Raw genomic sequence first — 14080 nt, forward strand, 5'->3', positions numbered from 1 at the left:
CGTACAGACATTTACAATTACAATTACATTTACAACCAACCATTACAAGATAAATTTACCACCATGCCCCAAAACGATTCGAACCCGCGACTATCGCAACAGTAAGAAGGTTGTCCTGTCGCCTTAACCACCGTGGCTACCAAATCGGCTTTATTTACATTTGATACTTTATTTAATTTTGATCTTAAAGTTAATTATGTGGAATATTCTTGGAGTTATCAGATTTCCTATTCAGTTGAACTTGCATTGCAGAAACTAGGAGGTTGATAAAGGAAGTTGTTGAAGTACAGGAATAAAAGTTCACCAACAATTGTGAGATACGACACACTGACCAGTTCATTATATGATATACAGGATGGATACAGGCACCAACACTCAATGACGTCGGGGTTTTAGTCACTCCTCAATGCTACATTGAGAGGGTCTTGAGATTTATAAACACCAAAATAAAGTCAACAAAGACTATAAGACTAGCCAATTTGGCATGCCAGAAGAAGAAAGAAGCAGGCTTCTTATCTGCTGATTACTCAATCGTAATTTAACTCTCACTCACTCTTACTTAATAGGAAAACTTGATTAGGAGAATTTCAGAGAATACATTAATCAATCAATCAATAGTAATAAAGTGTACAAAAACAGTTGAACCGTGTAATAGTAATTACTATTTTCAGTCGCTAGTTTTTTGACTATCGACTGTTTTGCGACTTTCGACTGTTTTCAGTGGACCGTTCTCAACGCTAATTTTAATATAACATAATAAATTTATTTGCACTTTATTGATTTTATCGAATCTTAAGCTAACAAGGTCAAATTATCACCAGTTTGATAAGTGGGGCTTAGTTTATACACACATTTATTGATATACATGACTACATTTTTACAAAGTGTGTTCGAAACATGCGTGCCGGCAAAACTGACTTTAACTGAGCAAAATTGAAAAATATTAGATTCTGTAAAAGCTTGACTGTTTTGAAGATCGTCATAAACAGCAGCTCAAACATGATTCTTTTAAAACTATCTACCATACTTTATTAGATAATTAAAATTGTATCCCTTCACGGGTTGTATATATAATCCATAATTTACTACTCCTGCATATGTTTATAAGGTAAAAATACGATATATGACTATATTATGGAGACATAGCATTTGAAATATCTATCTGAAAATATCTTATTTCCTGCCTAAATCTAATCTTAGAGATAAATCACTTGTACAACTTGCGACGTAATAGATTTAAAGGTATTTATATAAACAATTTCAGGTCATCTATTGTATACGTCGCAAAAACCCTGAAAAGTATGAAGTTATTGTGGGTTTTAACGCTGTTATTTGCCATAGCAGTGTTTCCGAATGGAACTTTGGCTGTTGCTAACGGTACAGTTGACGAACCTCACTCCAGGCCATGGATAGCAATGGTTTTGCCTACCATATCACTTGTGGAATATCAGTACTGTGCTGGTATTTTGATTAGTTTAAATTATATACTCACAGTCGCTAGTTGTTTCCATACGGATGACAAATATATTAAGTAAGTTATAATCGCACATATGCTATAATGACTAAATTTCTAGTTGTTATTAGCTCAGCAGTGTTTTGTTATAGTTAATTATTGTTATCCGCAGAATTCACTCACTTGGGACATTTCTTGGTGTTTATAATTGGTACACTCTAGAAGGCTTTGTTCAAGCGTCAGGAACCATTCCTATCAATAAAGTCCATCAACATGAAAACTTTAATGCCACTACTTTCGAAAACGATATCGCTATTATTGAACTTGATATACCTGCCAGGCCTATTAAAGGTTTAGTGGAGATAGCTAATTTAGCTACCGAAGAAGATGTACAATTAGGGCAAGTTGGACGTGTCAGTGGATGGCACTATCCTGTTCGAGAAAGCAATCAAGGGGTAAACAAGATTATTTTAATTTACTGTAAAAATTCGGTGTAAAAATTTAATCATTTTTGTAGCTTTCCCATGGTGGTGAAGTAACTGTGGTAGACAATTCAGTTTGTCAAGAAACTTACCCATCATATGCCATAAATGAAAATGTTATTTGTGCTAGCGGATATGTTGCTTTCTGTAACGGAGATCAAGGAACTGGTTTACTTATTAACGGTAAAATAGTAGGTATGGGAATCGGACCTAAATCGGTATTGGTGTCCGCTGAACAATGTCCCGTTGTACCCAATACGTATCTATATATTCCCAAGTATCTGGACTGGATTAAAGCCCACAGTGATTTGGAGTAGAAAGTATAATAAAATAAGTATATACATGTATTAACGGAATTAGCCTGTCGGAGACCATATATAATAAATAGTTAATCAGCAGTTTGAACTCTTATTTTTACCTATTATTTAAGTTTCAACCAGTCATTAAAGTCATTAAAGCAAACGAGATATATCATTTAAACATAAAATATTTAAAAAGTTCGAAAAGAAAAGTCATTTTGTTTGATATAATTTCATACAAATTAGACAAATTTGACTTCTTTCCCTCTTTTGAAAAATCATATGGATTCCCTGTTGAAAACATTCCTCGATTTTTCAGTATTTTACTATTGAGAGCATAACCGACATATTATAATAATCGAAAAAATAGTAGTCAATAAACGATATATCCAGGGTAGTGTCTTGGGACCAATCCTGTATCTGCTCTACACTGCTGATATCCCAACAACAGAAAAAACAGTACTTCGAATATTTTTCGACGAAACCGTTATCATGGAAAAATATATATCGCTGCCTCGTAGCACTCCACAATATCTACAAATGGAGACTGAAAAATACAGCTTAACAGCTCCCAATCTGTCCATGTTAATTTTGCGTTGCGACGAAATAACAAAAACTTGACGGATGCCCGATTCCTCAAGTATAGTCAGCTAAATAGCTAGCCATCTCGATGGTAGATTAAATTGAAGACATCATGTTACAAAAAAAAGCAGAGCAGATGAGACTGAAAATTAAGCAATTGTTGGTTCATCGGAAAATACTCTCAACTTGACCTAAAATCAATGAAACTGGTTTATCAGTCAATCATAAAGCTAATTTGGAACTAAGAGGTGCAAATATGAGTGTGCATTAAAACATCAAACCAATTTTATTATTATTATTAAAACTAGTAATCCAACCCTGCCAAAACTAAGTTCTACGAATAATTATCAATGCTTATCGCTACGTATCCAACGAAGAGCTGCACGATGACCTCGAAATTAAATGGATTTACGAAGTGATCCAAGATTTCGCCTTAAAATATGAAATAACGTTGCTAAATTACAGCAACGTGGAGGCAATATAGCTGCTGAACAACAGGCAGGAAATCAGAAAACTGAAACGAGCCAAACCACACGAACTTGTATAGAGTCTAAGTGTTACTATAGCTTTAGCTTAATTAGTTTAGTTTTGTTTAATTTGAGAAATACGTACTGATATATTAATCCCGTACTCGTCCTGCTTATGTATTAATGCAAGTACAACAGAACTTTAGTAATAAATTCATTTGTATCAAGATTGTACTGAGCATGTCTAATGTAATTTTTTTTAATGGATATATAATCGATTAATTTAGGTGTATCTAATCCACAACGCTTTTTAAATGCTTAATAAGGTTTATAATATTAAATATTTTAATATCATTAATATTAATTATTTTACAATAATAAAACAAAAGGTGACAATATATAAAAGAATATCAATAACACCGCATATAAAAATGAAATTTCGAAAAAAAAATGTTGCGGAATTTTGTGCATAGCTTATTATTAGCATTATAACTTTGATAATATCTTCCCAGTATTGACATCGATAAGTTGGAAATGGTGATTGGGGATTGATATTGATTGTAATTGAATGATTATTTGAAGCATGAAAGCGTCTACCAGGAAGGTGGGACAAATAAAAGTAACCGTTAACAATAGAAAATACTTGATATGATGTGATATAATACATTTTTTTATTTTCCTGTTTTGATAATCTAATCTTTTTTAATTAAAGCGCTACTATTTATAAGAAATAATAACGGATATTTTTTCAAGTAAAAATTATGCTAATTATACTGAATTAATGTGAAATTTAGGGCAAAATAATTTGATTTTTATGGATATATTGATTATGATATGATATGATGTGATATTTAATTGTTCCTCAAAGTTAATTTATTATAATAACTAAGTAATATCTGTAATATTATTATTATAAAGGAAATATTAATTTTATCTTTCAAAAATAAAGAGACTTGACTTTGAGTAAAGTACATCCATATTTTCATTTGTCATTATGGTATTTGATTGTTGTACATCAATTTAAAGGCATTGTGTAGTTTCCTTTATCTAAAATATATATAAAAGACTAACTTGCGTCAATATCGGGAACTTGACTAAAATAAAAAAAGTATGTTTAGGAAGCAGCTTAGTTAATTAGGAATTCGGGTAAAATTATCCATATTCAGTTTGTAATGGCACCCAAGGAGGACTGAATGTGTTCAAAGTACCTTAGCTATCAAGTGAAAAGATTATTAGAAATATCTATGCTTTGAAAAATACCTATAGTCCGGGGATTCCCTGTACAGGCATCGCAATTCAGGGTGAATTTCGGTAGAAACTTGCAGTTAAATCTTATAAACTAATTTATTACTACATTTCATTTGTACTTGGATTCATTCACAAGCAAAAGGAGTGCGAGAAAATACATCAATATTTATTCCTCAATTATAAAATTATAATAACTTATAAATAATAAGCTATAGTTTACCCTAAAGGTGTACACTTTATATAAGTTCGTATAGTTTGGTTCGCATCAATCTTCGGATATCCTGCGCGTTGTCCAGTAGTTGTCCAGTAGCTTCCACGTTAGTATAATTTAGTAATCTTCTTTCGTGTTTTAAGGCGAAATCTTGGATAACTTCGCAAATCCATTTGATTTCAGGTCATCGTGCGATTATGTAGCGATAGGCATTGGTAATTAATCGAAGAATTTTGTTTTAACAGCGTTGGATGGCTAGTTGATTTGGTTTATAAGTCCAGATTGGCTTTATGATTGTCTGATAAATCAATCTCTTTGATATTAGATCAAGTCAAGTATCAAGTTAAGTATCTTCCCACTAACCAGTATAGTTGTTTTATTTTGGTTCTAATGTGTTTTGTTCTTGGTCTAACATGATGTTTCCAATTTAGTCTACGGTCAAGATGGTTGCCGAGGTATTTAGCTGATTTTGCTTGAGGAATCGGATATCCATTGAGTGATAATTAAATTTTTATTATTTCGCCGCAATGCAAAAATAACATGGACAGATTTGGAGCTATTGAGTTGAATTTTCCTATATTTCGTCCATTTGTATATTTTGTTGACTGCCATTTGTACTTTTTAGATTGCCATTAGGCAGAAATATGTCGTTTGCCATAATAATTGTGTCGTCAGCAAAGGTTCCAAGTAGTGATTGTTTTGTTGGTGGGATGTCAGCAGTGTAGAACAGACACAGGAGAGGTCCTAAGGCGCTACCTTGTGGAACTCCAACCGAAATAGTTTTAAATGTCGAGAAAGCCATTTCATGCGAGATTCTAAATTTTCTTCCGAAAAGATACGACTCCAGCAATTGACAATAGTTACGTGTTAACAATTTGCTCATCTTACAGATTACTCCCAAATGCCAAACCCGATTAAAAGCTTGTGAGACATCCAGGAATATTGCAGGGCAGTATTTCTTTTCCTCAAACGCTTTTTCACTAGTGGAATTTACTATGTGCATTTCAAGATTATGAAAACAAAAAAAACGCAATCCGTCATCGACTTGCAAATAATTTTACTATCCAGTGATGGGATGTTGTCCACGTATATCTCAATTGGAAGATTCTTCAAGATGGAGTGATCTGTTTCATCGGTGAGCAGTGTTGAATTGTTTGGAACTGAAGTGAAGTTTTGTTCATAGTAAAATATGATTTTTCAAAAACTTATTCATTATACACGTATATTCTTACATTTATACACTAAACAAGTTCGTGTGGTTTATTTCGCTTCAATCTTCTGATTTCCTGGGTGTTATCCAGTAGCTGTATTGCTTCCATGTTGCTGTGATTCATTTCATTGTGCCTTATTTCATGTTTTAATGCGAAATCTTGGATCACTTCATATATCTATTTGACTTCGAAGTCAGCATGCCACTCTTCGTTAGTTACGTAGCGATAATCATTGGTAATTAATGTAGTAGAACTACATTATGAACTACTTATTAATGTCGTAGAACTTTTGTTTGGCCGTGTTAGATTATTAGTTGGTTTGATGATTTTTGTAATATTTTTATGATTGACTGATAAACCAATCTCTTTAATATTCAGAGATTGGTTTCTCTTTAATTTTAGGTCAAGTTGAGAATATCTTCCGACTAACCAGTATAGTTGCTTGACTTTGAGTCTAATCTGCTCTGCTTTTTGTATAAGTAAAAAATAAAATAAAAGTGTAAAAAGTCCTAATATTTTATAATTTATATAAAGCAAGTTTTGTCGTCAATATTTTCCTATAATATATTTAGACCAGGAAAGGACATATCCGATATAATAGCTAAAAACATAATACTATTGTACGACAATATATTAAAATGCATATGTTGAAATTAATTTGATAGCTACATTATATTAGCAGGTATTTCCATATTTGATGGTAGGACACGGTACCATTAATGTCCACTAAACACTTGGAAATGGCAAGACAAAATAATAAAATTGAAGACCAAGATTTCGGGCTGTTTAAAACAAATTATGGTCGGCAGACTCACTAGGTTGACACCGCGGGATACCACAGCATCCATAAATTACCCACCAGACCGTCTATTTGGGAGGCGAGAGATATATATAGTGAGTCAGAACCTATATACATATGAGATTTTGATGATCATTCCGGTATATTCCATTCTTTATTATTCTGAAATATTCTGTCTTAAACATGTTCATATATGGTATCGTTTAATAAAAACATGAACTAGATTTAGAAATTTTATAAAATGCAAGGTATATATAAGAAATATAAAATCAATAAAGCAATTATTCTTTTAAAAGCCATCTACAGCTTTTTTGGAATAACTTTAAAAGGTTGCTATACTTGTTATTATAATGTTTAATAATAAATAAAAATGTATAGAATATGAATCAAAATACTTTCCATCGTTTACATTTTTTAAAATCTACTGTACATAATATTAATAAAATATTTTTAACAAAAAAATTGAAACTTCAAAAAGTAAATAAGGAACGCACTAAAAAGTAAAAAATAATCAAACTTCAAAGTGATCAGTTGGTAGTAGTTAAGATAATATTGTAAATAGATAAATAGGTTTAGAATAAGGCTTTTGTTTATTTTTATTTAGTTATTACAACGATTATTAGGTACATATTTTATTATAAATTTTTTTTATATCAAACATCAAATTATAAAAGTCAAGTTTCATTATTTTTTAATTTTTAGTGAGTTCCTTATTAATTTTTTGAAGTCGGTTCAATTCTCTTGTTAAAAATATTTTATTTCTTTCTTTTCTTTTTTTTAATATTAGATATTTACTCAATAAAATACACAGTTATTTTATTTGATGTTGCAATGGGTAGACCAAGTAAAGTTGCAGCCCATATAAGGAAAAATAGGAATTAAGAAACCATGGTAAGGAGCGCTTCAGGCGCCGGGACCAGCTACCTAGCCTAGGTAATTTCACAAATGTTCTAACTAAACAACAACAAAAAGTTATTGTCCCGCCGGGAATCGAATCCGCGATCTACGCTTGAGAGCTAAACACTTTAATCATTACACCATAGAAACATTATTTTCAATAAAGAATATTCTCGATTTACCTCCCTGTCCCTCAGCCGATCCTGATTTGATTTCAATGGGACGACCTCGGAAATGCTTTCAAATAATTTTTTTTAAAATCAGTTTACAATTGTCGGAGAAATCGGCGAACATACATTAAAAATGTATACAGCCGAACATAGAACCTCCTCCTTTTTCCAATTAAAAATAAGGAAGTAAATAAATAGCCGAAAAAATTTTCTTTACTTAAAATGAAAAACAAAGATTTAATTTTAGTTTTGGTAATTCGGTAATTCTAAAAAAGGACATATGAATATAAATATACATTTATGTAAAAATATTAGAATTTAGGACCCGTTTTCATTGCGAATTATTGCCAGCCACTACTTCTGTTAATATGTTAGCGGAATGCCTGTCTTAGTTCGTCATCTCACTAGGTATTGATGTGGTAATAATAATAAAAAAATAAAAAATTCTGATAATATTGCAAATGAACTTATCAATATTGATTCAGATGCTGATGAGGATGATGAAGATTAGGATGATGAAAATTACGAATATGAATTAGTCATTGAAACAGGTAATATTCGGGATTTATCAAATGACCGCAATATTAAAAATGCAATTAAAACCGTTACTAAAGTAGCTTTTATTTCTAAAAGGTTATCATTGAAGAATGATATATTTAAAAAGTATGTAAAAAAATAACATGAAGGAAAACTTACTCCACTGATTGAATAAATAAAGATATGGTCTTAAAAATATTGCAATCTGAAAGCCTTGAATAATCCTGTGGAATCAGCGGAATTCATTAATTACTAAATTCATTAATTCGGTTAATTCCCATCAAATTATCCGCAGAAGCATTTTGCCACTTTAACGTAAATTTTTTCAACCATTAGGCAACCATTGTTTAATTTTGGTTTCTAGCTTGAAGACACATTGTTAGATTAACCTACAAGTTATCTTTACAATAAGTTAAATCTAGATATATATCTAGGAGGACCCATTGGCCCTATGTTAGTGTCTGGTGTCATAATATTTATGTATTAACAGTGTTTTTTTTTAATTAAATGCACATCACTCCATTACAGCACACAAGATCAAATGGTTTGATACATTTGAGTATGTGTTCTGTTCTGGTGTTACCCAAGAGTTGTATTACTTCGATATTGAGATGAGAATAGAGGCTGTCCTCATGTCTCCTTGCAATTCTCTTGATTTCCTGAATTACAGTTGGTGTCTGAAGGTGTCGGTGTAAGTAATCAGTCCTATAGTATCTCGGTGCACCTTTAATACTTCTAAGGACTTTGTTTTGGAAACATTTTATTGTATTTATATTACTTTTTGCGAAGCTTCCCCATAATTGAATTCCATATGTCTATATAAGTTTCAACAGGTTCTTGTATAATATCAATTTATCATGTACTGATAATTACGATTTCTTCAAATTAACCAATACATTTCTCAATATTTTAAAACCAGTTCTTTTCGTTACATGTTCCTTACGGCGAGATTGATTCTGAGAGACTTAGCGAAGTTGATACGATGCTGACATATACGTGAACTGCACATGCACAGATTTAATTTCGTTAATTGGTATTTTCCAGCTTTATAGTAGCTAAAGCATTGGACTCAATATACTTCCCTGTGGTACACCTGCTTTAGCTTCTTTTATTGTAGAGTAGGCTTTCTCTTACGAAGGTCACTATTTATATTTCGGGAATAAAAAAAAAACAAATAGTTAAGCAGCGAATATATTTTTATTGTTTTTCAAAGAACTCGCCACGATGATCTATACACTTTGGAATACACTTAAACCAATTTTCAAGGCATTTATACCATTCAGAATGAGGTATCTTCAAAACATGATTTTTGAACGCTTCAATAGCTTCTTCGGGCGATGAAAATCGTTGACCAGGCAGTTTATTCTTCACGGATGGGATCAGAAATAAGTCATTGGGTACCAAATCAGGGCTGTACGGCGGATGACCCATCAAATCGATGTTTTGAGTGATCAAATAGTCTCTTGTTTGAGAGCTCGCATTGTCATGATGTACAATCCGGCAACTCTTGTTTGTTTTTCTTATTTCACTGAAGACTTCTGTCAAACAAATGGTGGTGTATTTTAATAATTTGGTAATTTACTATTCTACTGTTCTACGATCCTCTAGGAGGCACTGTTGCAATATGACCAGTTATCCTGAAGAAACAGGCCACCATTTTCTTTGAAGTGTTTCGTGCGCGAACAACTTTTGTTGGATTTGGTTCATTTTGGAACATCTATACAGTCGACTGTTGCTTACTTTCGGGCTCATACGAATATTAGGGGTGTGCAACTGCAATGGTAAGTAGTGGGGCAAAGTTTCGCTTAGTCCAATCATTGGCGGCGCTGACAACGCGAATTTGATTGGTTAGTTTAAAATAGTTATGTAGAAACCTGTAAGGAAAATACTTTGCTTTGATTGGTCTGCCATTTCCCCTGATTATTTTGTGACGTCACATTTATTGGCCAATAGTATTTAAATAAAAATCAAATTTAAATTTTAAAATTAATTTATTAAAATAAAATCCTATACAAGTATACATAAGTGTAAATAATATAAATATATATAAACAAAAAGCAAAAAAAAACAATTATGAACTCAATATTAAAATATCTATAATTCTTCTATAAGGCCTTCTCATATATGTTTAGTGCCATCAATTTTATGGGATCTATTAGAGTTCTAACTTATCTTGATATATTGAAGGTAAACTTTAAATACTTTCCTGTTGATATTACATTAACTTTATTAAACCAAAAATACAATCAAACCTCAGAATAACTTAAAATTTTGTCTTGAAAATCATTATGGATTGGACAGTCGAAACACTAAAAATTTATGTGTTTTTTAAAAATATTTAGATTTTAGAGTATTTAATCTGTGGAACTACTTAATATAGAATATAGACAAATATTGCATGTTGTCTCTTTTTCAGAAGTTTTGTTAAATAGCCTGAAATAAGACTGTAATATTAGACTTTTGTTTTCCTCAGAGCAAAATTATCTGGAACTGAAAATATAGACTCAACTGGTGATTTAACAACCTCAAGTGGTACTAGATCTCCCGTTAAAAAAGAATATAAGTTATCTAACATGTTCATCTTCTTCACAATTTTCTCCGGGAGAATGATGTGAAAAAATTGAAATGATGAGCCCTTTTAAAAATTTCTCGAACATACTAGGGGAAGGATGCTGTTTCTACCTCTATGACCTCTAATAGATTCAACAAAAATCTTTAAGCAATTTTGGTTAAGATTTGTTAAACAAATGTAGTTATTTGTAAATTTAGACAAAATAGATTTCTTTAAGTTAATAAATCCCCTAAAAGTAGCAAATAAATTTTTAATTGATGGCACCATAACAAATATTTCTTAACAAGGCAATCAAATTTAAATATATAATTCCTCTACTATAAAATGATTGAACACTGATTGTTCTAAAAAGTTAAAGTATTGCAAATATTTTAGGGGTATTTTACAATTAAAAGTAGTATTTATTACTACTAATTATCCAGTTATATTAATTATTACCTTCTTGTAAGACTTCTTTATGTAGAGACATCACACTGACAACATACGCACAACTTGGTAGATTAATTGAATTTTATTACTACTAACATCTTCATAAGTTTTTGAATTTCTGTAAACAAACAATATATAAACAGACATGTAGTAGATAGATAATTTTATATGTACCTGATAAAACCAATGATGGATATGCATTTACCCAAATACCTGTTCGTGAAGGAAGGATAATTCTAAATTTTTCACTAATATGTCCATAACAAACACCATGACGTTGATATATTTGCATTTTGGTTTATCCAGGTAACTTACTACTATTTACTTGATCAACCCATTTTTGGAAAGGAGCGAGATCATTCTTTGGGAAACGATGTCTAATTTCCGTAGTAGAATTTTACCACGGTACACTACATCTTTTACTACACTGACGTATTATCATCAATTTTTATATTATTACCCCATAATAATTAATGTAAAACAGAAAATATGCACAACGTAAAACGAAAATTTCGTGATCTAAACAAAAACCATAACCTACAAACAACAAACATAAAAATGGACGCCCATAGAAAATGCTGATTTCACACAATTTGATCGACCAATCACATTTCATATTAGTGGCGGCATCTGCAATTTAAACTGCCAATCACAATTTGCGATCGCAGCGCTACAGTTGATTGAACTAAACAAAACATTTCCCCAAGGTCGCCTATACCGTGAAATTTCTATTTTTTCTATGACGAATATATCCATGATTTGTCACCTGTCACGATTTTATAAACGTCTTTCGAAATACCGCGATTCAATTTCTTAAGCATTTTTTGCACTAATCGACTGGAGCCTTTTTTTGAGCCATTGTCAAATTGTGTGGGATCGAACGCGAACCTAACTTTCGCACAGCTAAGTATTCATGTAAAATCGCATATATGCTGGTGGAATTAATGCTTAGGGATGCCTCAATCTCACAATAGGTGACATGACGATCTTGCTTAATAATTTCGCAAACAGCATCGATGTTTTCTGGCAGAACAGCCGATTTTGGACGACCTTCACGAAACTCGTCGGACAGCGAACTACGACCACGATTAAATTCAGTAAACCAACGATACACGGTGGTTTTTGATGGAGCTTTATCGCTAAAACTCAAATTAAGTTGATTGATGCGCTCTTGTTGTGATAATCCACGTCCAAAATCGTAAAAAATTATCCCTGAGTACGTATGTCGTCAAAAATGTCAAACTTTACGATGGAACCGTCAGATGGACTGACATGACAACAGTGTTGCCAATTCCCGAAATATAAATAGTGACCCTCGGATTTAACTCTAAACATTCTCGCTGTAATGTAAGATTTTAATAGTTCAGTGTATTGTTTAGGCATTCCTCTAGCTTATTAACAAGGTCGTCATGTCATACCTGATCGAAGGCTTCTGTTATATCTAGGAATATAGGTAAACATACCTTTTTACCTTAATATGATATTAGTTACAAAAATTTCACAGTAAGAGAATAGAAGAATATAGAATATAGAACATAAAATAGAATATATCTTATATGACAAGTTACACATGGTAACATAAAAAATTATAATAACAGAGCGATAGCATATTAAACCTGCAATATCTACATCTATCGAAATCTGTATCGTAGTATTATCTACATCGAAATTTGTAGATTTAGGTTGAATAGTATAAGAATATTTCTCTAGTAGAATCATTTAAATTAACTGATAATAGTAAAATTATCAATACAAATATAGACAAATATAGAAGAAATTTATATATATTACTAATGATTCCTCGAATTTTCTTCAAGATAAGACGGAGCTTTCAGCCTTTTTGTTGTATATATTGTTATTGATATATGTTATTTTTCAAAATTTAATCCGTTATGTTTAAGTGTTATAAAAAGAAATAGTGATTTATTTTAACAGAGGTTTGAAGTCCGAATTTTGTTTAATTTCCATTTTCTGATAAGATTTAACTGATAACCGGTCAATTTATTTTAATGATTAATATAAATATTTGAATAACTTTTACAACCAGAAATCAAACGTAATAGTTTTGTTTTGGAAGTTAAATTGTTGTGTTATACACAGACATTGTTTATTTATCTTGAGACATTTAAGTGGCATTTTGTTGAAGTTAATCTTTTTTACTGTTTTATGGAGGCTGGATCATATTAAGAATAAAAAGGTCAATCTACAGTCATCAAGCACTAAAAAAAATAAATTTGGTTTAATTAATTGCTGACAAGGATCACAAGTTTTCACAAAATCATATTTTTGCTAGAAAAACAAAGAAATATAATTGAAAGTTTCTATTAAATCTATTAAATTAACATACTTCAAAACAGCTTTCCATCATTTAAAATTATTATTGTATTACAAATTTTAAATCCAGTTTCACATTCGAAATTAACTTGAAATTGTATAAATTATAATATAATAGTTTATCTGCAAAATAATATCATAAAATTCTGGCAGATTCACGCTCTACTGTAATCGATCACCTTCGAAATAATCTCCTAACAATGATACAATCGAACAATTATTTCTTTCATTTTATCAAACGAAGGCGCAATGGCTTCGCCTCGAATACCCACCGGTGCGAACCACACACATTGACGTTTCCCCAGGTTGCGGAGCGACTCGACCAACTCTTCGCAAATCGGAAAAAACGTCCGCTCGCCCTGAGAAATAGGTGTCTTAATGTCGGGACA

At 31.5% G+C, this 14080-nt stretch overlaps 2 protein-coding genes and 1 long non-coding RNA gene across 4 annotated transcripts in view; 1 reads left to right on the forward strand and 2 right to left on the reverse strand.

Moving 5' to 3' along the window:
• The window catches only part of LOC143198567 (brachyurin-like), a 54913-nt gene extending 52580 nt beyond the window's left edge, over window positions 1-2333 (forward strand). Inside the window, exons 3-5 of the mRNA XM_076407886.1 lie at window positions 1265-1531; window positions 1626-1908; window positions 1971-2333. Coding sequence (XP_076264001.1) covers window positions 1302-1531; window positions 1626-1908; window positions 1971-2252 — 795 coding nt within the window. The 5' untranslated portion in view covers window positions 1265-1301 and the 3' untranslated portion in view covers window positions 2253-2333. The remainder of the gene's footprint in view (window positions 1-1264; window positions 1532-1625; window positions 1909-1970) is intronic.
• stet (stem cell tumor) overlaps window positions 1-14080 on the reverse strand; it is a 325321-nt gene that overhangs the window by 158721 nt on the left and 152520 nt on the right. The window lies entirely within an intron of this gene.
• LOC143198620 (uncharacterized) lies at window positions 10534-11670 on the reverse strand. Of its 2 annotated transcripts, none has more exons than XR_013006261.1 (3): window positions 11532-11670; window positions 11367-11475; window positions 10534-10665 (listed from the first exon to the last, which is right to left on the reverse strand). It is a non-coding gene; the product is annotated as an uncharacterized LOC143198620 (long non-coding RNA). The 2 variants fall into 2 exon arrangements; XR_013006257.1 differs by lacking the exon at window positions 10534-10665 and adding an exon at window positions 11134-11272.

This window comes from Rhynchophorus ferrugineus, unplaced genomic scaffold (assembly GCF_030347505.1).
Source record: "Rhynchophorus ferrugineus isolate W39M unplaced genomic scaffold, kcgeb_rfMv2 rfM1, whole genome shotgun sequence".
NCBI lineage: Eukaryota > Metazoa > Arthropoda > Insecta > Coleoptera > Curculionidae > Rhynchophorus > Rhynchophorus ferrugineus.